Source organism: Aquarana catesbeiana, linkage group LG08 (genome assembly GCF_042186555.1).
Source record: "Aquarana catesbeiana isolate 2022-GZ linkage group LG08, ASM4218655v1, whole genome shotgun sequence".
Lineage (NCBI taxonomy): Eukaryota > Metazoa > Chordata > Amphibia > Anura > Ranidae > Aquarana > Aquarana catesbeiana.
In genome coordinates this window covers 100,901,562-100,926,533 of record NC_133331.1, presented here as the reverse complement: position 1 = coordinate 100,926,533, position 24,972 = coordinate 100,901,562, and the positions used below count along the sequence as shown (strand labels likewise).

Below are 24,972 nucleotides of genomic sequence, written 5' to 3'. Positions count from 1 at the left end.
ATCAATTACTGATTTCTTTACATTGTGTGTCTTTTTAGACACATCTTTTTTTTTTTATCGCAAGTGTTTTACACATTTATTTTACATGTTTTTATAGGAATTTCTATTGATAGAGCATCACTATTTTCACATGTTGTCTTATATACATACTAAGGGGGGTTTACTAAAACTGGAGGATGCAAAATCTGGTGCAGCTCTGCATAGAAACCAATCAGCTTCCAGGATTTATTGTCCAAGCTTAAATTAGCTCTGTCCCTTTTTTTGCTTGAGGCTTCTGCAGCTGTCTGTGAGGAGCTAGGATGAAAAAGCAGGGGTGTGGCTTGTTGGGAGCTGTGAGTGTGAGGGCACACAGCCCCATCCAGAAGGGCGCATGCAAGTCTGGACTTTGTGAACTAAAAAAAAAATTGGATTTGTGCACCCCACTTTAATGGAATTACTGATCCTCTATCTAGGATCTTACTGGCAGGAAGATACCGTGTTTAAAAAAAATAGTATGTTCAAACTATGTATGATCTAACTATAAATTATTTTGTGGTTGCTTGCATTTTAATGAATCTTGCATTATCTACATCCAAGACGTCAAGGAAGTCCAATTACTGCCTGTTTCTTATTTACCTTATAATAGGATTTTCTCAGTCCTTATTCCTCTCCTAAATTATAGAGTATGTCACAAATGTGAGTACACCCCTCACGTTTTTTGTAAAATTTTTTACTTTTCATGTGACAGCACTAAAGAAATTACACGTTGCTACAATGTAAAGTAGTGAGTGTACAGCTTGTATAACGGTGTCAATTTGCAGTCCCCTCAAAATAATTCGACACACAGCCATTAACCGCTTCCAGCCCAAGGACGTCATATGACGTCTAAATTTCAGTGGGGATATCTGAATGATGCCTGCAGCTACAGGCATCATTCTGGTATCATCTTTTAGAGTCGGTGATTCCCTCCACCGTATGAACAATCATAGCAGCAGTTACACCGCATGATTGTTCTTACAGGCGATGGGAGGGGAGAAACCCCCCCCCCCTCCCGCCACCCACCGGTGCTTCTCCGGGCTCTCCCATGCCATCGGGGACCCAGAGAAAGAATCCACCGCCGCCGGATGACTAGCATAGAGATTTCCAGTGACCAGATCGTCATCGGTCATCTCTATGACCGTCAGAGGCCCGGGTGCAACGTTATGACTGGACAGTGGTTGTAAACAAAGCCATGGCCGCTGCTGGGAAGCATAGGGATCATTAATTTTATTTTTTGATCTCATGCTTTCCAGCCTGAAGGAGAGATGTGGGGACAGGACCTGTCACGCACTATTACTATTACAAGGGATGTTTACATTCCTTGTAATAGGAATAAAAGTGATCAATTTTTATTTTATTCTTATTTTTTTAACTGAAAGAGAGAAACAATTCTAGCACTAGACCTCCTCTGTAACTCTTAACTGGTAACCTGTAAAAAAATTTAAAGCAGTTGCAGTTGCAACGGCTGCCATTTTATTCCCTAGGGTGTCTGCTAGAAAAACATATACTGTATAATGTTGATTTTTACATGTAGGAGAGGAGTGCCAGAATAGGCCCGGTATGGAAGTGGTTAATGTCTAAACCACTGGCAACAAAAATGAGTACACCCCTAAGTGTCCAAATTAGCCATTTTCTCTCCCCGATGTCATGTGACTTGTAAGTCTTACAAGGTCTCGGGTGTGAACGGGGAGCAGGTGTGTTAAATTTGGTGTTTATTGCTCTCACTCTCGCATACTGGTCACTGGAAGTTCAACATGGTACCTCATGGCAAAGAACTTTCTGAGGATCTAAAAAAAGAATTGTTGCTCTACATAAAGATGGTCTAGGCTATAAGAAGATTGCCAAGATCCTAAAACAGCTGCAGCACAGTGGCCAAGACCATACAGCGGTGGGAGTGTCATGGTCTGGGGCTGCATGTGTGCTGCCGCACTGGGGGAGCTACAGTTCATTGAGGGAACCATGAATGCCAACATGTACTGTGACATACTGAAGCAGAGCATGATTCCCTCCCTTCAGAGATTGGGCCGCAGGGCAGTATTCCAATATAATGATCCCAAACACACCTCCAGGACGACCACTGCCTTGCTAAAGAAGCTGAGGGTAAAGGTGATGGACTGGCCAAGCATGTCTGGAGACCTAAACCCTATTGAACATCTGTGGGGCATCCTCAAATGGAAGGTGGAGGAGCACAGGCCGTTCTTATTGTCAGATAATGACACGGCAAGCAGAGCAGATATTGTGTGCCGTTTAAAGGATATACTCAATGCGCAATCGCAGGTGACGTCACAGAACATAGAAGGACGATTTATATCGAAACCAAAAGAGTGAGTGAACTTTCACAGGCAGCGATCAGCTGCCTGTGCTATATAGATTAAGATGAGCAAAAGTAGAAGCGGAGGGTTTACAACCACTTTAAGGCAGTGCTGGAAAATAATGGTGGCCACACAAAATATTGACGCTTTGGGCCCAATTTCGACATTTTCACTTAGGGGTGTACTCACTTTTGTTGAACGTGGTTTAGACATTAATGGCTGTGTGTTGAGTTATTTTGAGGGGACAGCAAATTTACACTGTTATACAAGCTGTACACTCACTACTTTTACATTGTAGCAAAGTGTCATTTCTTCAGTGTTGTCACATGAAAAGATAGAATAAAATATTTACAAAAAATATGAGGGGTGTACTCACTTTTGTGAGATACAGTATACAGTGGGTATAGAAAAAATTACCCACCTTTAAAATAATCGTTTGTTGCTTGGCAGCCTGAAATGAAAACACACAATTTATTTTATCCAGCTGTATTTACTTAAGTGCAACTTATAACATCAAAGTGAAAGATATAACACTAATATGTCAGAAGCAAAAATTGGAAATAGGATCACCCTCCCTTATGTCAGTATTTGTTGAACCACCTTTTGCTTTAATTACAGCCTTTAGTCTGTTTGGATATGTCTCTCCTAACTTTACACATTTAGACTACAGTATTTGCTCATTCTTCTTTGTAGAACTGCTCAAGCTCAGTTAAAATTAATGGTGACAGTTTGTGGACTGCAGTCTTCAAGTCATTCCACAGATTTTCAATGGGGTTTAAGTTGTGGCTTTGACTGGGCCATACAAGGACATTCACCTTTTTCTCCTTCAACCACTGTGTGGTCATTTTTGCTGTGTGCTTTGGGTCATTGTCGTGTTGGAAGTTGGTGTTGAGGCCATATAATTCAATTTTAGTCTCCTCTGACCATAACACCTTTTTCAATGTAGCTTCAGAAGTCCTGTCATGCTTTTTTTTTCTATTACAAGTGATGTTTACATTCCTTGTAATAGGAAAAAAAGTGATCCAATTTTTATTTTTTTTTTTTAAAGGGACAGTGTAAAAATAAAAAATAAAATTAAATAAGAAAAAAAAAAGTAAAGCGCCTGACCCGCCGCACTTGCGCGCAGAAGCGAATGCATACGTAAGTCGCACCTGCATATGTATACGGCGTTCAAACCACACATGTGAGGTATTGGCGCGATCGTTAGAACGAGAGCAATAATTCTAGCAAAAGATCTCTTCTGTAACTCAAAACTGTAGAAATTGTAGAAATTTTAAAACTTCGCCTATGGAGATTTTTAAGTGTCAAAGTTTGTCGCCCTTCCACGAGCGGGCGCAATTTTGATGCTTGACAAAGGTGTATTTTTTTTTTTTTTAAATTGCGTTTGTAAGACCGCTGCGCAAATACGGTATGCCATAAAGTATTGCAACGACCTCCATTTTTATTCTCTAGTGTGTCTGAAAAAATTATATATGTTTGGGAGTTCTAAGTAATTTTCTAGCAATAACACCCTGATTTTAACTTGTAAACACCAAGTGTAAAAAATAGGCCTGGTCCTTAAGTGGTTAAGGTGGTCAGATTAGACTACAATTGAATTATTTGGTCTCAACACCAAACAATATCTCTGGCTGAAATGCAATAGAGCCCACCAAGAAAATAGCACCATACTGCAGTAAAGCATGGAGGGGGTAATGTTATGGGGGGTGTTTCTCTGCAGCAGGGACTGGAGCACTTGTCAGGGTAGAAGAAAAATGGATGGGGCAAAATACGATCAAACTCTTGAGGAAAATCTGCTGCCTTCTGCCAGAAAGTTGTCAATGGGAAGAAGGTTTACCGTCCAACATGACAATGACCCAAAGCACACAGCAAAAAATGACCACACAGTGGTTGAAGGAGAAAAAAGGTGAATGTACTTGAATGGCTTAGTCAGAGCCCAGACTTAAGCCCCATTGAGAATCTGTGGAATGACTTGAAGACTGCAGTCCACAAATGATTACCATCAAATTGAACTGAACTTCTGCAAAGAAGAGAGGGAGAATATTGCAAAGTCTAGATGTGCAAAGTTAGTAGAGACATATCCCAACAGACTAAAGGCTGTAATTAAAGCAAAATGCGGTCCAACAAAATACTGACATAAGGGGAGGTGAGGTCTTTCTCCAGCTTAGCTATTCTGTTTTGTTGTTTTTTTTTATTTATTTATTTTTACATGTAGGTGTTATATCTTTCATTTTGATGTTATAAGTTGCACTAGTAAATACAGCTGAATAAAACAAAAATGGTGCCTGTCTTCATTTCAGGCTGCAAAGCAACAAAATGTGTTGCTTTGCAGCCTGTGGTGATTCTTTTTTATACCCACTGTAGAGCATCACAAACGTGACCCACATTCCCAACCTGCTGTATCAAGAAGTTGGCTTCATTGGTTGGTTTGGGGGTGGGACAATAAAAAGTGCAAACAAAAGGAAAAAAAGTGAAGCACACAACAGCTGTCACCTAAAATTTCCTTTTAATTTCAACAAAATACGCCACCCCATGAGTTAAAGGCAATTAGTGTTTTGCAATATCCTTTAACTGTATTTTGGTTTTCTCTAAAATGTTTCCTATCTCTACATATTCTGGAATTGTGTACTTTGCAGAATGGTATGTGTTTGCGCTTTCATTCACCTTGTATTTTGCTTGCTCTTTTTGCAGTGCTGAGACTGTGACACTGAATGAGTGCTTGCAGCTCTCCTACTTGCCATCCAGACGTAACCACATGCTGCTGCTTTATCCCAGAGAAATCCTCATCTTGGACCTGGAGGTGAATCAGACTGTTGGAGTTGTTGCTATAGAGAGGACAGGCGTTCCTTTCCTGCAGGTACTCAATTTCCAAAAAATTATGACAAACTTCAAAAAACTTGCCATGCCTCTTTTTATATACCTTGGACTCCCTATATTCCAAAAATTGGTAATTTAGAGGATATTTGTACTGTGCTGGCTTTTTCGGGCCTCAAGAAATGAGATAGGCCATCATTACATCAGGATTGATACATTTTCAGATGTATACCATAGTTTGTGGACACTCTAACTTTCCTACAGACTAAATAATATGCACAGGTTTGAGTTATTTTCACCAAAGAAATGTAGCGGGATACACTTTGGCCTAAATTCGTGAAGAACAATTATTTGTTTGCAAAATTGTATAACAGAAACAAATTAAATTTGCAGGGTTTTTTGTTTTCTTTTCAAAATATTCAGTTTTTTTCCTTTAGAAAAAAAACAAAAAAAACAAAACAATGCTGAATAACTACCACCTAAAGAAAGCTGTAGCTGTGTAAACAAAATGATAAAAGTTTAGTTTTGGGTACAGGGTTACATGACCGCACAATTGTCATTCAAAGTGTGACAGCTCTGAAATCTGAAAATTGGCCTGGGCAGGAATGGGCTAAACGTGCCCGATATTGAAGTGGTTTAAAGCTTCAGGGCTGTTCTGTAATTGTGTGATTCTCCATAACAGCTGTTATTTCTTTCTTCTCTAGGTGACCCCCTGCTTTCAGAGGGATGTCCTATTTTGCCTTCATGAGAATGGCTGCATTACACTCCGGGTAGGAAGGCAGAGCTGCGGAAGTGTAGGAGCAACAAGTGAGGAAGCAGGCAAGTGTCCTGGTTTGGTAAAATGAGGAAAACACGCTTCTGTTGCACAGCAATGATTCAGACCCTATGTACACATCTTATTTTTTTTTTATTGTATCTGTTTGCCTTATTTACAAGAGAGATCCAAGTAGTCATTACTTCTGAATGGCTTTCAGCTGGTGCTTCATTTTTTCACTGAGAGCACATGTTCCCTGGGCCCTTAAAAGTGCTCTTATAGATGGCGGTGTTTCTTAGGCTGGGTTCACACTGGTCCGACAAACGCTCCGACATTGGGAGCTCATGTCGCATGACGTGTGAAATTTAATGTTTCCCTATGGGAGCCGTCCTAACTGGTCCGACACAAGTCGTTCCGACTTTAGAAATGCTCCCTGTACTACTTTGGTCCGACTTTGATCCTACTTCAGCCTATTGACTATCATTGAAGTCGGATCAAAGTCGGATTGCCGTCTCGCATGATCCGACTTCGGCACGCGACTTGTGCTCAGACCATCTTGAGGGGGAACTCCGCGCCAAATTTTAGATAAAAATCCGGCATGGGTTCCCCCTCCAAGAGCATACCAGGCCCTTGGGTCTGGTATGGAACTTGAGGGGAACCCCCTACGCCGAAAAAGCGGCGTGGGGGGTCCCCCCCAATCCATACCAGACCCTTATCCGAGCACGCAGCCCGGCCGGACAGGAATGGGGGTGGGGACGAGCGAGCGCCCCCCCCCCTCCTGAACCGTACCAGGCCGCATGCCCTCAACATGGGGGGTTGGTGCCTTGGGGGAGGGGGCGCGCTGCGGCCCCCCACCCCAAAGCACCTTGTCCCCATGTTGATGAGGACAAGGGCCTCTTCCCGACAACCCTGGCCGTTGGTTGTCGGGGTCTGCGGGCGGAGGGCTTATCGGAATCCAGGAGCCCCCTTTAATAAGGGGGCCCCCAGATCCCGGCCCCCCACCCTATGTGAATGAGTATGGGGTACATGGTACCCCTACCCATTCACCTAGGGAAGTGTCAATAAAAAAAACCACAGTACACAGGTTTCAAAATTAATTTATTGGGCAGCTCCGGTATCTTCTTCCGACTTCTCCCGGTGTTCCGCCTCTTCTCCCGGGCCCCGCCGCTATCTTCTTCCAGCTCTATTGCCAGCGAGGGGCCCGGTCTGCTGCCGCTGTCTTCTCGCCGCTGTCTCGCCGCTTCTTCTCTTCATCTCTTCTTCCGATGTTGACACGACGCTCTCCCCGGCTGGAATGCTCTCTGCGCGCTCTGCTCTGACTTATATAGGCGGTGACCCCGCCCCCTTATGCCGTCACAGTCTCTGGGCATGCTGGGACTGTGACGTTTTAGGGGGCGTGGTCATCACCCGATGACCACGCCCCCTTATGCCGTCACAGTCCCAGCATGCCCAGAGACTGTGACGGCATAAGGGGGCGGGGTCACCGCCTATATAAGTCAGAGCAGAGCGCGCAGAGAGCATTCCAGCCGGGGAGAGTGTCGTGTCAACATCGGAAGAAGAGATGAAGAGAAGAAGCGGCGAGACAGCGGCGAGAAGACAGCGGCAGCAGACCGGGCCCCTCGCTGGCAATAGAGCTGGAAGAAGATAGCGGCGGGGCCCGGGAGAAGAGGCGGAACACCGGGAGAAGTCGGAAGAAGATACCGGAGCTGCCCAATAAATTAATTTTGAAACCTGTGTACTGTGGTTTTTTTTATTGACACTTCCCTAGGTGAATGGGTAGGGGTACCATGTACCCCATACTCATTCACATAGGGTGGGGGGCCGGGATCTGGGGGCCCCCTTATTAAAGGGGGCTCCTGGATTCCGATAAGCCCTCCGCCCGCAGACCCCGACAACCAACGGCCAGGGTTGTCGGGAAGAGGCCCTTGTCCTCATCAACATGGGGACAAGGTGCTTTGGGGTGGGGGGCCGCAGCGCGCCCCCTCCCCCAAGGCACCAACCCCCCATGTTGAGGGCATGCGGCCTGGTACGGTTCAGGAGGGGGGGGGGGGCGCTCGCTCGTCCCCACCCCCATTCCTGTCCGGCCGGGCTGCGTGCTCGGATAAGGGTCTGGTATGGATTGGGGGGGACCCCCACGCCGTTTTTATCGGCGTAGGGGGTTCCCCTCAAGGTCCATACCAGACCCAAGGGCCTGGTATGCTCCTGGAGGGGGAACCCATGCCGGTTTTTTATTTAAAATTTGGCGCGGAGTTCCCCCTAAAGATTCATACCAAACACAGTGCCGGGCATTGGCGGGGATCCAAGTCGGATCCCCGTTCATTGAAAGTCGGACACATGCCGGCTTCATGTCGCAGGGCAAAGTCGGATCCAAAGTAGGACGGCTGTCGTGTCGCACCAGTGTGAACCCAGCCTCATAGTCTAATTTTGTCCAGCCCTTCTTTGAACAGACTTCATTCAACAATCGATATACTGTGCACCTGGAGCAGGAGTCTCCAAACTTTCTAAACTAAGGGCCACAGCCAGAATCACACACTAATATATAGCAGGTGAGTCGGTGCTTCACTGACATGCAAACGGGCATAATAAGTCCATGAAGAGCATAGCAACCGAACCAACAGTAGCTGGGGGAATGGTTATCTTGATAGATGGAGGGACACATACAATCACTGGGAGGTCCTCGGTGGGTTTGGAATGCCCTCATGAGCATGTAAAACAATGAAAAAGGGCGCCAGATTAGTATGAGCAAAAACAGAATGCAATTTTTTCAGTAACACATTTAAAACTGCTGTAAACTGTATACAGGGTTGGTGTACTAAGCAATAAGGCAGAAGTCTTGATAGTTTGGAGGGCAGCTGTGGGCACAAGCTGGAACCCACCACAGGCAGAGAGAGAGGTGGCGGGACGCAGCGCATTTCCGAGGCTTCGCCTTCTTCGTCAGGCTCCAACGAAGGAGGCGGGGCCTCGGAAACACTTTGCCGCCTGCCCCCCCACTCTTTCTGCCTGTCTGTCTCTCTGTGCTTCGATCCACTGTTGGTAGCGTGTGAGAGCTCAGTACGTTGCCGGTTCTCCCTGCTCCTGGTCCCAGCTGGTATCTACTGTTGCCCTCCAGTCCATCGAGACCGCTGCCTCATTACTATGTGGAGACCAGTGTTCTGGAGCATAGTAATGTAAAAATTTGCAGCATACACAGTTTAACCACCTTCCATCCAGACCACATGTGTGGTAGTTGGCACAAGAATGACCATATCTGCTCTGACTACCACCTCTTTCTCTATTTCAGTTATTCTTTGCATGTGATAAATATCTGCTACAGTTTGTGAGTTTTTCAGTTCTATTTATTTTAGGTGACCCTTTCCTGTATAGTACGGATTAGCACTTTTTTTTTTTTTTTTGCTCTCCAGCCCTTCCTTTTTAAACCCATCAACATATATCCAGTTTAAAGGGAAGCTCTGCCAAAGAATGAGTGAGCATATATATGTAACACATGTACTTTCTAATTTAATGTTTATTTTCTTATCCGTCTGTAGTCATTAGTTCTTGCAGTTACACTAAGCTAGGTAATGGAGAAATCAGAACACTGTTAGTAGGTTTTTATTAAGGCAAATCTGTCCTTAAAAATAAATTAAATAAAAAAATATACATACCGAGCTCATGAATACTGTTACCCAGAGCCTGAAATGTGGGCTGCTTTAATAAAAATTAAGTGACATCCCATAAAGTTTCTAAGTGGCCCCATCTGCCTCCACCTTGCTACTGGTAAGATGAACAATCTCCCTGATCAGTCGCAAAGGCACAGGGGGCGAGGTCAAGCACCTGTTGAATGGGAAACACTTAAAAAATGTATAATAGAATCTACTAATTACTGGGTCTTCTGGAGAATTCTGAAGATAGCACTTATACTACTTCTCATTGCCAGCATTTAATTCATGTTTTCAGTTTAACTTTCTTTGGAGTACAGGCACATTTTAAAGGTTTTATTAAAGAGTTATTAAACCCAAAGACAATATTAAGTTGCAGCTTGCATATCCTGAGATGTGATGGATGCACTGATTTCCATTTTCTATGATTTTTTTTTTTCTCTGTATTTTCACCAGTTGATCTGGCCACAGAGTCTATCCTTCTTCTTCTTTTTTTTTTCCAGCTTCCTTTAACAGACCAAACTGTCTGGCAAATGTGGCAGTTAGAGGGTTATGATAAACCATTTAACACTGGTAGGGGTTCTTGCAGTGGTCAGCCTTTATCCCAAAAGAGTAGAAAAAAAAAAACTGTTGCTGCAAATGCTTAAAGTTAGCTGGCGTTCGGCTTTAGTTTTAAGTCAAGTCCAGCTAAATCTGCTAATACATTTATCACTATGCTCCCCCCAGATTGACAATTTGGCTACCCAAAGATATTTCTGTTGCCCCTCAAGTGAAGTGGAGATACTCTAAGACAGGAAATGAGGTGTTGGCCGGATTATTTGGGGGTGGGGAGAGGGAAATAAAGTGTAAAAAAAAGAAAACAAATGCAGCCACCACATATAAGATTTTGGTAAGCTGCAATACATTAATTTTCTGTTTTACATTTTAATACCACTTTAAGTTTCAACATTTCGGCTTGGCCAAGTGATAAATCACTGTTCTCAACTGATAGACCTGAAATACGAAGCTTGTGAGTAGTTAAAAAGTTTAGTCTTTTAGTCCCCACTATGGAGTTTTATTGCATTCTCACACATAATCAGCCAGTTGACATGAAGATTAATCGTTTGGACCTAATACCAACACTTGCAGTGTTTTATCACCATGGCAACAATACGCACCAACTTTAAAACTGTGAAACCGCATAAAAAAAAAAAAGGGCAGTGGCATCAATTTTATATGGTATAACAGCTGCTGAGGTGTCAAACATCAGCATGGGACGCACCAAGCACAAACCGTTCTATGAAGAATTAATGAAGACGCTGGGACACCTGCAGATCCGTCTCAGTTGCCGAGCCAGAAAGCCGCAGTCTGGTTTAGAAGGCTTCCCCACAGAGCAATATTTATATTCTCCTTATTCCTCTGAGTAGCTTTGTAAATTGTAGTGTATACTCTGTTTCTAGACATTTACTCCTACAGTTTTCTTTATGAAAAAAAAGTTGTTTGAGGGGTTATTATTAACTCATTACCTTCCATGCAAAGACTACAGCTGGTTGGACCTTCCTCCTTCTTCTTTTTTTTTTTTTTTTTGGACATAGATATGCAACCTTGTTTACATTGCAGGCTGAGAGCTGCTTCAGCCAGACGGCTACGTATACTGTTAAATCTCATTTAGGAATGGTTTTACTTGCCCAACATTGTTAAGGCAATGCACATGCCACCTTTGTGGTGCCATGTGACCTCATTGCACTTTTTAGTCTTCCGTTTGACAGTCAGGCTGCTGCCTTGACTTATAAGTTAAGTGTTTGTAAATCTCAGACATGAAACGTGAAAAAAATCATATCCCTCCATAGTGTGTACTTGTCTCAATTAGGAGCACTAACTGTCATATCTGTCTGCTGCTTCATTCCTCTGCTAAAAGCATGAATCACTTGTAACAAGTTTTCCTGACACCTACAGAAAAAAAAAAAATTGACTGGGAAGGGATCTCAAGCTAATTGACAACCTCAGCTCTGTTCATGTGTGCTATGGGAAGCAGGGTGGAGGGTGTCTCCTCCCCTTCCTTTCCCTTCCCTCCAATCATCTGTCAGAGCTCTCCTCACTGAGCTCTGCAGAATGTAATTTCAGTTCTTCACCCCCTTGTTTCTGACCGCTCAGACAAGCTATGAAAATTCGGAACTTTGAATAGATTTAGAGAAAAGAACACTACAGATAAACGCGTACAACTTATGTAGGAGGATTTGTTTAATCTCTGTGTATCGCCTGATGCCAGTCACTTCACTGAGTTTATGTGAGGGTTTACAACCACTTTAACTTTTTCACATTAGTGACACCCACCCTGTGCATTCTCTAGTAAGTCAACTATGCATTTCTCTTTCCACCATTGGGGGATACAGAGCCTGAATACACACTTCAAACCTGTGTATGACTTTGAGCGTAGTATTCTAGTATAAAGACAGTTGGGCTGCACTGTAAAAAAAAGATTTTCAGAAGAAAGAGAATCAAAGGGTTTAATAGATGCTGTTTCTTTAAATAGTTGGGTATACTCCTGCACATGTGATTCCACCCACATCAGAGTGAAGGGACTGCTTGGCTGTGCCATCAACACATATGCTTGGGTAGGCTGAATGCACTTGTTGATGCCTATAGAGAGTGGTATGTTATTTCCAGAAAACCTAATAGCAGCTGGATAAGGTTTTGAAACCTATTCATGAGTCCTCCTGGAGAGTCAGCAGTCAGGTGTGATTGTTGGTGCTTTTAGATATGAAACTGTTGTACTATCCAACAACCCACGATTTGTGGATACATCAAATCCTAGCTATAGTTTAAAAAAAGAATGCCAAAAAAGTGTCCAACCTGCCTAGTTGTGATCGGTTCTAATAAGGTCTTGTAGGGGAATATTTGTGTGTTTCCTTGATTTAGGTTGAGTTAAAGTATTTTCCAGAGGAGAGGGATCCTTTGACCAGCCTTTTATTATTCCTGTAGTAAGATAGATATATATATATATCAAATTTCAACATCTCTTGAGTCATGATTGTGGAATGGCAAAAGATGGGTGCTTCCACCACCATGGCCAGCCAACCAAAGTCTTCAAGGAAATTGTGAAAAGTCCTATAAAATAGAAATGTTAGTTTGGCTATAACCACAGTTATATCGCATAAATATTGTCTGATAGAAAACAAAGTTAAGTTTAAAATCTGCTTTCAGCCCCCGTTCACATCGGAACGATTTGACATGCGACTTGAAATGCCAAATCGCAGCCAATTGCCGGCAATGGCACTGTCCAAATCAGTGCGACACCGCACTGATTTCCAAAAGTAGTTCCTCCACTACTTTTGGTGACGGTGACTTTGTGGGCAATTTCAATAGACATCTGTGCATGAACCTGCACAGATGTATTTCGAATCGCCCCAAACTCGCACTGAAATGCGGGTTTTGAAATTGTGCATGTTCATCTGAACTCACACGATTTCAAACCCGCGTTCAATATGAAGGAGGGCTCAATGTCTCTGAACAAATTGTTTTCTTTCTAGGACATTATCATCATCATAAATTAGGACAATAGATGCATAAATATTTGTGAGCTACAATATGTTAGGAAAAAAAACAACATTCAAGCTGCTGCATTTTTGAGCTTTACAAATTAGTCCCTGTGGGTAATTTTAAATGGCTGTATTCATCATTCTCACCATGGATTTGGAATAAAACTGTTTCAAATTATGTGAACTCTCCCATAGGAATGTGAGATCTAAGTGAAGTAATTGTGCTATTTTCTCCACAGAGGCTGATCCAGTGCCAGAAATGACTTACGACCTGAAATGCCAGTGTGACGCTATCCGGGTAACCAAGACAGTGCGTCCATATAGCATTGCTTGCAGCCCTATAAGCGAGAATAAGGTTGCTCTGATCATTGGTGATGGTCGGGTCATGATATGGGAGCTAAAGGCCAGTGTGCCTGGGAAAAAGATTCGGAATGCCAGGTTGTGCTTATTTGATATTCATAATCTGAAATAATGTTTGAGAATTTTTTGTTCTGTGAATCTTGAAGTTGTCTATATGCCTTTTATGGTTTTTAGTAAGAAGAAAAATTTCCTGCTGCTTGAGCCTTGAAAAATGTAACACCTATGAGATCCACAAGTCACGTATTCACTATTTTGTGCTTTGTACTGTTACAAAAACCTGTTGTACACTGCTAAGCATTCTTCTTTAAAGCTGGCTAATTAGATCTGTTTGATTTATATACGGGAATGCTTGGCCATAGAAAAGATACAGAAGATCTTCACAGGGATTGTATATAAAAGTGTACCAGTATTATTGGTACCTGTTTCTGAGGTTTGGCTGTTCAACAAGCATGTGTAAAAGAAGCATATGTATCTCTCGTCTTGGCCTCTTTCCTCTGGTATTTAACATTCTCTGTTGGTATATGAAGTTTATCCTCACAGTGTTTATTCTGGATTATTAAACTTCAGCTTGTAGGCATAATCAAGTCATTATCTGTCGTTTCACGGAATGCTGCCATTTCGATAAGACGCACAAGGATTCCCTGCAGCAATCTTTGTTATTAGCCTCCTGTATCTTCCTTACAATTACCATATGTTCTGCAGCAGGGCATGGGTTGACAAAAAGACATTGTTTTCTCTGGTAATAATGTGCTTGAAAAAGCCTGACCTTGTGGGTAAATGGGATACCTTTCTCAACTCTCTCCATTCCAGTGACAGCCTTTTATAGGTTGCCTGTACATCAGGCTTTGCGCCTGCAGCAGTAAAGGCTCTATTAGTCCCAGCATGCACTGTCAGTAGTTTTAGCCTTTGATCAGCTGATGGGACATCCTTTAACTGAACCTGTTATTTTATCAATCAGTGGAAAAGAAGGGAATGGCAGGGAAATGAAATGAAACGAAACAAAATAAATGACTGTTGTCCTGCTGAAATCACAATTGCAGAGCGCTGACCACTCCATATATATAGTCCATATTGGCACTTGGAAAATCAAAAGCAGCCTAGTGAGTTTCACAAGATCTGGCACTTTCTCTGTAGAAATGAGGGCTTTGGTTATTCGTGGCATCATACAGTATCATATCTGGCAAAAAAAAAAAAAAAAAACTGTAGTATTTTTAACTGTTGCATTTAAAATATAGTCAGATATTGTCTGTATCTTACTAAACATGTATAAACTGAAGCATTGTATCTACTTACATATCCATAGTCTGGGATGGACAGTGATCATGAGACAAAAGTACACAGCAGCTAGATGAACAGCCATGACAGACATGCATGGTTCTCATGCTTAGAGATGCTGGCTGTGAAGCTGCTGAAGGAAGCTGATGCAACATAACCCTGGATGGTATAAGAGGAGGGAACCTTGGTGTAATCCCAGTGGGGGGGTGGGGGTGGGGGTGGGTGACACACTAGACAAACATGGCAGTGCAGGCTGCTGACTCCTGTGCACCTGGCCGGCTCCAGTCTTAGTGGCCATACAGAGTATAGACTCAATACACAGCCGTCAGCCACATAGCTTGGGAGTTTGACTTCCGGAGCCGTGTTCCTGTAGCTGGATCGGGTGCACAGGAGTCAGCAGCTGGCACTGCTATGTTTTTCTAGTGTGTCTCCCTCTCCACTGGGCTTACACCGAGGTTCTTTCCTTCTACACCATTCAGTGTTGGGTTGCATTGGCTTCCTCCAGCAGATTCCAAGATGGTGTATCCTCAGCTTGAGTCTCTCCCAGCATGAGAGCCACCCATGTATGCCATGGCTGTTAATCTAGCTGCTGTGCATTTTTCTCTCATGATCCCTGTCCATGCCAGACTATGGATATATGAGTGAACATATCATTTTTATTTTTTTACAATAAAAAGTTTGTATATGGCTTCGGATCAAGCGCCTCAGTTTATACATTTTTAATAAGCTGTGCCATAACAACACTGACCCAGGTCTATATTGGAGCCAGCAGGATCCTTCACTCCCAGCACTTTTTGTTTTGTGTTATCTTCTGTATCTTTACTGCTACTGCCTAAAGCTGAAACAGTATATCACGTTATTGCTTAGGCAAGACTCTAGGCTTCTAGTGAGGATAAAATGAGCATACCTAATCTTCAAAGACCGGAAGCTCATAGAACATATAAAAATTTAAACCTGTACTGCAGTGGATGCCCCTTATTTAATTCCAAATCTTTTGTGGGCTTTTTTTTTTGGGTTGGGGCAACTGCAAAATTTTAGGATTACCTGTCACATTCTGTTTCAGCCCTGGTTTACATCAGTACAGCTTTGAAGTCATGTAACTTCACTGCCACCTCAAAGGAGACTATTGGATCGATTTTATGTGCAGCTTGCTGACATCTGTGTGCCTTCATTTAACAGATGTCAATGCAAGTTGAACTGAAATCGCACAGAAATAGTACAGGTACCTTTTTGAAAGTTGCTGTGACTTGATTTGCAGCAATTTTGAACAGTTCCATTGCTGCAAATGGGGTGCGACTTGTTGTGACTTTGAATTGTCAAGTCGCATGACAAGTCACACTGGTGTGAACCACGGTTTAATGGCAATGATCACCAACACAAATAGAGAGGGCGAATTTTCCTAGCAGGTATACACACATCAGTGAACCTTCCAGGGGTTACCCTTCCCTTTTCTAAACAAAACTAAAAAAAAAAAAAAAAAAAAAAAATAGCTTTGCTATAGATACACTTTAATATACCATTGTATTAGAAAGGTCCTGTGTAGCAATAAAATTGAATGTCTCATACTTTTTTATAAATTAGAAAAATTTTAAGAGTGGGAATACTTGATCTGGGTATTCTATGATGATGACTATAATGATTATAACAATAACTGTGTTACTTATTCTACAGTTCCACTGCCTGTGCTTTATATGCCCCTTCATCATTTTGTGGGAGACCAGTGGGACCGCTACAGAAAAAGTGTCCCGATCTATCTTTGGACAGTATGATTGGTAAGGGAAATCTGACAATTTTAAATAGTCATAAAATATATACTATATACTGAATAGTCAACAATTGTATCAGCCTTTTTTTCTGTTCTAGAATTGTTGCTTTTTACCTGTGCTATTTTGTATCTGTAGTCCTTGATCTAAGCTGCCATCCTGGAACTGCTAGTTGTCTGTCTGTCAAGCTGATCGAGTTGTTTTATTATGGAGTCATTAAGTCAGAACAGTAAAAAGATAAACAATGCGCTATAAATCAACCTACTAATAATGCATGGTGCCTCAATAAATTAATTTCATATACAAATCTTATGAATCAAGATAATCAATAAATTCATACTAGCAGCATGATGGCTGATGAAAAAATAAAAAAATGTATATAAATAAGAAACCACAGTATAAAAACGATTATTGAGCTCAAGTCTTTGCTGAAAAAACAAACAAACAGACTTCAATAGATGATCATAATAATAGATGGTCAGATCAGAAATTCTGCTGCTAATTCATTAGTCCTGGGCTGGGTGTGAACCCGTTTTTTTCCCGAAGTACTCGAGGAAAGAAGGGGAAAGAAAAAAACCATTGCGCAGATTATAAGAGATAAACTAAACTGTGTGATGACGATAAATAACACTCACACTTTTACTGCAGAGCAGATCGCAAGGCGTCACTGGGAGGAGCCAGTGACGTCATCCACAGTGCTTGGTCGGCATTACACTCAGTTTAGTTTATCTCTTATGATCTGCGCAACCGTGCATTATTAGTAGGTTGATTTATAGCGCATTATTTATCTTTTTACTTGTGTTGTCAGAACACTTTTTAATATTTGCAGCTGTATCATTTTGGTTATCTTCTAACAATTTGTCACATAATTTTATTTATCCACTTCAGCGATTTTTATATATATATATATATATATATATATATATATATATATATATATATATATTAATTAGTCAGAACAAGCTTGCAAGTCAGGGGCTCAGAAAATGCTGAAAGCATCGGCTCTGCTTGACAGCCACGCAACTAGCATTTTTATAAGTTTCAATTGGTAGTCTAATAGTTGGATTCTCCAGTATTGCATCATCTTCTTTAGGCGCCTCAAAACTCGCATTGAAAATGAGGAGTAATTGAAAGGATGCAGATCGGGGATTGGTGGAGTTAGAAGTAGAAACTCTGAGTTTGATTTTGGATTATGCTTCAACTAGACTGTGGAATGTAACCAGATCAAAAGAGAAGTATGGAGGGATTTTTTTTTCAGAATCATACTTACCTAGGTGGATGCATCACCGGTCCCCTGCCGGCTCTTACACTAAGAACTGAGCTATCAAACATCGCTGAAAGCTTGGTTCGCAGGGTTTCCTGTCTGCTCTGCCCACACACACACACACACACACACACTCGCTGAGAGGCTGAGGCATGTGGGTGAATCCCGGCTTAATTATCACAATCTTGTCCGAGCCTGGACAGGCTCTGTGACGTCAGTCAACAGTGGGCTTCAGCCCGCTGTCTGCTGAAAATGGGCCACTCCTGTGATCCAACTGCACTCCTGTAATCCAGGGGAGAAGTACAGCCAAACAAGCTTTGGCTGTATTTCTCCCTTAAATTGAACTATGTAGGGTAGCCTATAGCATCAAGGTTAATAGATGTTATTAAAACATGCTGTTTTGTTGCCGAACCTTTTGTGTTGCTCTGGCTGAGTTCTGTTCACTCATTCTTCAATGAATCTGAGTGTACATAGTTCAGGGGTGTGTTTTAATATGTCAGTTTGGCACACTCTGGTTGTTGCTCACACCAGTTAAATATTCCTGCCCTTGCTATATTGTTTGCTTACTTTGCAGCTGGTCAGAGCATGCTGTCTGGTGATTCTGCTCTCTGTGGTGGTCAACTTCAGGAAGCTCACCTCAAGTTTTTGCTGACGGGCCTTCTGTCTGGACTTCCTCAGCCCCCATTTGTGGTGAGAATGTGTCCCCCACTCACTACCAAGAATATTACACAGTACAAGCCCCTTCTTGCAGTAGGTAAGTGCATTCATTACATAGACAACCAAGCAGTTATTCCATTAACAAATATTACGTTTTGTAAAAATAGGACTGAATTGTACCAGATTAGGAAGCATTTTGTGTAGGCCATGTAACCAGTAATGAGATTCCATTTTTGGAAGCTACTTCAGAGAGGAGGGAACTTAGGGGTTGGAATATTTCTATGCCACTACCAGGTTTTGACTCAAAACATGTTGTAACATTTAAATCAACCCATACTGTAGCACCTGGAGTTGCCTCAGCATTTGCATTGTAATATTTGCCAGTTCTGTTCTTAAACGTTCAGCCACCTAACTAGTTCACAAAATGGGATTTTTGGTTTACCTGTAAAATCCTTTTCTAGTTTACATCACAGGACACAGAACATCTTCATATCTGTGATGATAGGGTTATGCTGCCACTTTCAGGTGATTTAACAAAGGCATAAATAAATGGGAAATCCCCACCAAGGCATACCCCCTCCCCATTATCCAAGGTTTCAGTTTTCATTGCAAGCCATGAACCTCAAGGAAGAGGGATGGGATCTCTGTATCCCATGATATCCTAGCAGCTTGCAAAACCCACTGACCAAAAGTTGGGTTCTTGGCGGCTCTAAATCCAATTGGTATAACCTAATACAAGCATGAACCAAAGACCAAAGTTAACAGTCTTACAAATTTTAACTACCCAAGCCTGATGTGGAATAGCCCAAGAAAATTCTCCTGGTAGAATGAGCTGTTAGCAAAAATGGTGGCCCTTTGCCCTTTAAACCAGGAGAAGTGATTCTTGCCAGCGGCTATAGCTGCTGGCAATAATCACATGAAAAATCCAACAGGCTGGTTGTACTCAAGCCGATCGATCGAATGGGTGTAACCAGCCTTGCCCATACATGGTTTGAATCTCGGGCGGTCCCTGCTGAATCATCCAAGATGTGAACCATCTGTGGCCGGATTTACACACAGTCACCTTCTGGATGTATATATCTAAAGTAGGACCAAACAAACTTTCCCTTTTTGAAAAGATAATTGTTCTACATGTTGCTTGCAGGGCATTTCTGCTGACCAACACTTCAGCTAAGAGATCTGCGCATGTGTATGATTAGGACCCCAAGACATGAAAGTTGCTGTGAGGAATCCTTTTAAGGCATCCACTGAGAAGCTAAGAGCACATGTAAAATCTTCCAATTTTCTGCTTAATTCTGTATGTCCACTAGTAGATTCCCTCTCTTGTCATGCAACAAGCCCAGACCTTAAAGTAGAAGGTGAATCAAATCCTAAGAATAGGCTTAGAATGGGTGTGGGAATATATTTAAGCTATCTACCCTGTAAAAAGAAAGCTGCCTAGACTTATTTATTCTGAAGTCGCTGCGGTTCAATCACATGATCGGGTTCCAATGCCGGCTTTTTCTAGAAGAGCAACAGCCGACAATGGATGTCCAATAGTAAGCCTATGACTTCATTGCCCGGGCTCTGCAGCCATTGTCGACGGTCTCTCCTCTACACTGAAGTATGGGGGTGGGAGTAGATTTAAGCTTAGTTAGGTTTTGACTTGCCTTCCACTTTAAGGCTTTTGATGCATGCCAACAGCCGTAATTGCGGGCTGTAAAGCTGCTCCCCTTATTGCAGTTGAGGCCTTGAATAAAACTTTCAGGCTTTTTTCCGAGGCGTGCCTAAATACCTCATTCACTGGGTACATAAGGGTCTTGTTCAAATAAGAGACTGCTGAATTCACCAAAGGCATACACCATTTCTTAGTGAACTCACTCTCTATGTAGTATTGCTGAGCAAATCTTTTTGGCGGCAAAAACACCTTTTGAAGGTGAGCCCAGTCTGTATACAAGGAAGGGTTGAGGATGCTGTGGTGAATGCAATCATCCAACTCCAGTATATTTTGGAGTCGAGAAGCAGCTAGCGGCAGATGCCCATTTATTTCAGTGGGCAGGGGCGCTTTAGGAGCGGTGTATACACCGCTCCTAAAGCGCACCAAATATGCTGTTTGCAGGACTTTTTTTTTTTTACTCCTTTCACACTGGGGCTGCTCCGCGTTAGCGGCGCTATCTGGCTGCTAGCGGGACCCTTTTAACCCCCGCTAGCGCCCAAATAAAGGGTTAAAAGTGCCCGCAAAGCACCAATGTCGAAGCGCTGCCCATTGATTTCCATCGGCAGAAGCGGTGGAGGAGTCCACCGCCCGAAAGATGCTGCTTGCAGGACTTTCACACTGGGGCTGCAGGGGAGGCATTTTTCAGGCGCTTTACAGGCGCTATTTTTAGCCCAAAAGTGCCTGAAAATCACCCCAGTGTGAAAGGGGGCTTAACGTCCTGCAAGGGCACCGCTCCAGTGTTAAAGTACTCAGGCTCTTGCTGGGAGCAGCGATCAGCCGAGAGGGCGCTGAGCCAAAAACACAAGTGCGCTGATAACCCTGGGAGATTTTGCAGTAATCGATCAGTCCCCCCCACCCCCACAAGCAAAGTTGCTGTGGTCTCTCAATGCTTGTTGTGACCTGTTGTGGAATGCTGCTCTGCAACCTGTGGTCCCACATGGAAGGCTCTGCTGCCACCTGTAATCCCACAAAGGGTTCACTGCTCAGAACTGTAGTCCTAAGGCCAAGGGTATTGCTCCTACTGCGATCCCTAGTCTCACTAGAAGCAAGATGGCTGCCACCAGAGTGTTCCACCTCACTCTTGATATCATGGCTGTACTGCACATGTGCACTTGTCCCCATTTGTCCTTGAGTAAATGCAGCTTGGAGGACTCTCCGCCTCTTGCATTTAGTGTTTAGAGCCTTGCGCACTGCTTCTGAACTAGCTACTGCTAGGTAATGATTTGGGCAGCCCAGGAGGCTAATGGTGTACACCAAGTAGTACACTACCCTGAATAAACAGTTACCCATAACCATAAACCGAGCGGGCCACTTTTCCTGTCCTGCCTAGGGAAGGGTGGGGGGTCTCACTAGCAAAGGAATACCAGCATGGACTGCCCCAGGGCACTCCATCAGTTCATGTCGCAAGACCCCCTGGGGGTCTGATCTTGCATAGATACATAGTAGGGGAGCTTGAAAAAAGACACAAGTCCATCAAGTCCAACCTATGTGTGTGATTATATGTCAGTATTACATTGTATATCCTTCTATGTTGTGGTCGTTCAGGTGCTTGTCTAATCTTTTTTTGAAACTATCGATGTCCCCCCGCTGAAACCACTGCCCATGGATGGGAATTCCACATCCTTGCCACTCTTACAGTAAAGAACCCTCTATGCAGTTTAAGGTTAAACCTCTTTTCTTCTAATTTTAGTGAGTGGCCACGTGTTTTATTAAACGCCCTTCTGCGAAAAAATGTTATCCCTATTGTGGGGTCACCAGTATGATGTTTGTAAATTGAAATCATATCCCCCCTTAAGCGTCTCTTCTCCGGAGAGAATAAGTTCAGTGCTTGCAACCTTTCTTCATAACTAATATCCTCCAGACCCTTTATTAGCTTTGTTAGCCCTTTATTAGCCCTTTATTAGCTTTGTAGCCCTTCTTTGTACATCCTTCCTGAGGATTGGTGCCCAGAACTGGACAGCATACTCCAGATGGGGGCGGACCAAAGTCTTGTAGAGTGGGAGAAGTATCGCTTTATCCCTGGAGTTAATCCCCTTTTTAATGCATGCCAGTATTCTGTTTGCTTTGTTAGCAGCAGCTTGGCATTGCATGCCATTGCTGAGCCTGCCATCTACTAGGACCCCCAGGTCCTTTTCCATCCAAGATTCCCCCCAGAGGTTCACCCCCTAGTGAGTAGATTGCATTCATATTTTTGCCACCCAAATGCATTAGTTTACATTTGCCATGTAGTTGCGCACCCCATTAATTTGTTCAGATCTTCTTGAAAGGTTTTCACATCCTGTGGAGAAGTTATTGCCCTGCTTAGCTTAGTGTCGTCCGCAAATACAGAGATTGAACTGTTTACCCCATCCTCCAGGTCGTTTATCAACAAATTAAACAGGATTGGTCCCAGCACAGAACCCTGGGGGGACCCCACTTTCCACCCTTGTAGCCAGTTTTCAGTCCATGTACTGACCCTATGGTCCATGCCAACGGAGCTTACTTTGTGCAGTAAAAGTTTATGGGGAACTTTGTCAGATGCTTTTGCAAAATCCAGATACACCACGTCTACAGGCCTTTCTTTATCTAGATGGCAACTCGTCTCCTCATAGAATGTTAATAGATTGGTTTGGCAAGAACAATTCTTCATGAATCCATGCTGATTACTGCTAATGATACCGTTTTCATTACTAAAATCTTGTATATAGTACCTTATAATCCCCTCCAAGAGTTTGCATACTATTGATGTTAGGCTAATTGGTCTGTAATTCCCAGGGATGTATTTTGGCCCTTTTTTAAATATTGGTGCTACATTGGCTTTTCTCCAATCAGCTGGTACCATTCCAGTCAGTAGACTGTCAGTAAAAATTAGGAACAATGGTTTATGGCAATTATTTGACTGAGTTCCCCAAGTACCCTTGGGTGCAAGCCATCTGGTCCCGGTGATTTATTAATGTTAAGTTTCCCAAGTCTATTTCTAATTCTGTCCTCTTTTAGCCATTAGGGTGCTTTCTGTGATGTGTCATGAGGACAAACACTTGTGAAGACTGAGGAGAAGAATAAATTCAATACCTTCGCCATCTCCCCACCTTCGCCATCTCGACATCTTGTAACCAGATGTCCTTCCTCATTCTTTATGGGGCCAATGTGGTCTGTCCTCCCTTTTTTACTGTTTATGTACTTAAAGTGGTAGTACATCCTGTACAACCACTTTTACCTACAGGTAAGCCTATAGTAAGGCTTACCTGTAGGTGCTGGAAATATTTTCTAAACCTCCATGGTTTAGGAGATGTACAATAAAGCTGTGCGCCGATGTCTACGCGGCGCATGCGCACTTTAGAAAGGGCAGATCGTGCCGTTTTCTAAAGGGGTCATGCCGTGACTGGCGGTTCCCGCGTGCATTCGCAGGAGTGATGTCACGTGACTCCGGCCAGTCACAGAGCCGGAGTTCACGGCCCTGGAAGGAACAGAGTGAAGATGGACGCTCGCTACTGGTGGGGACAGCGGTGACATCGCAGGCTTCGGTTTCAGGTACGTGACATATAATAGGCTACTATGCGATGCATAGTAGCCCATTATGCTTTACCTTTGCAGGGAAAAAAGGAGGAAGTAAAACCCATCAGGGTTTACTTCCTCTTTAAAGAATTTCTTGGGTTTTGTTTTGCTCTCCTCCGCTATGTGTCTTTCGTGTTCCATCTTAGCCACCCTAATTGCACCCTTACATATCTTGTTGCATTCTTTGTAAAGTCTGAAAGCTGATGTTGAGCCCCCAGCCTTGTATTTTTTGAAGGCCTTCTCCTTTGCTTTTATATGCATTTTTACATTGGAGTTAAGCCATCCAGGACTTTTGTTCGCTATTTTAAATTTATTTCCCAATGTGATGCACTGGCTAATGCCCTTATTTAATATGCTCTTAAAGCAAACACCTCTCTCCTCTGTGTTCTTTTCTAAGATTGTATCTCAATTTATATCTTCTAGCAAGGTTTGTAGTTTAGGGAAGTTGGCTATTTTGAAATTCGGTGTCTTTGTTTTCCGCTTGTGTTTTCCTGTTTGTGTGATTTATACTGAAGTCAATTGACCTTTGCTCACTGTTTCCCCGTATTTCCACATCCGTGATCAGGTCTGTATGGTTGGTAATCAGTAGATCTAGAAATGCCTTGTTTCTAGTTGGTGTGTCTACAATCTGACCCATGAAATTGTCCTGCAAGACATCTAGGAACTGGCGAGTCCTAGACGAATGCGTGGTTCCCTCCGCCCAGTCTATGTCTGGATAATTAAAATCCCCCATTATGATAACACTTCCAATTGTGATAGGAGGTCCATCTCCCCATCCTCCCTCAGGTTTGGGGGCCTATAGCATACTCCCAGTATTATTTTCTCCTAAGCTTCACCTTTGAAGCTCTGCCCATAGCTCCCTTATTGATGTTATCTCTCACATTCACTTGTACATTATTCTTGATATATAGGCATACCCCTCCCCCTTTTTTACCCTCTCTATCCCTGCGATATAGGGATTACCCTCAAATGTTTGCCAACCAAACGTGAGAGCTGTTGAACTAGGTCTTTGAAATTCCCACAAAATCTAAATCCTCCTTGTTCAACAGTATCTCTAGTTCACCCATCTTGTCCGCCAGGCTCCTGGCATTGGTGAACATGCCACGTAGTTTAGACCGGTCGCATACTGTCCTCTTATTGGGTGTTCCGAGATTGCAGATAGGACTTGTTACTATACTTACCTCAGGTTTATGTGCTTTAGTCAACCTACCACTAATTAAAAACCCCTCTAACTTTTCGGCCATCTTCACTCCCAGCACATCTGCACCCTCCTCATTTAGGTGCAGACCGTCCCTTCTATAGAACTGATGACCGACTGAGAAGTCGGCCCAGTTCTCCAGGAAACCAAACCCCTCCTTACTACACCAGCTCC

General features: G+C 43.0%; 1 protein-coding gene across 1 annotated transcript in view; it reads left to right on the top strand.

Moving 5' to 3' along the window:
- WDR11 (WD repeat domain 11) overlaps nt 1-24,972 on the top strand; it is a 166,846-nt gene that overhangs the window by 35,418 nt on the left and 106,456 nt on the right. The window contains exons 6-10 of the mRNA XM_073596233.1: nt 5,019-5,184; nt 5,846-5,960; nt 13,291-13,489; nt 16,358-16,458; nt 18,288-18,467. Of these exons, the coding sequence (XP_073452334.1) occupies nt 5,019-5,184; nt 5,846-5,960; nt 13,291-13,489; nt 16,358-16,458; nt 18,288-18,467 (761 nt within the window). The remainder of the gene's footprint in view (nt 1-5,018; nt 5,185-5,845; nt 5,961-13,290; nt 13,490-16,357; nt 16,459-18,287; nt 18,468-24,972) is intronic.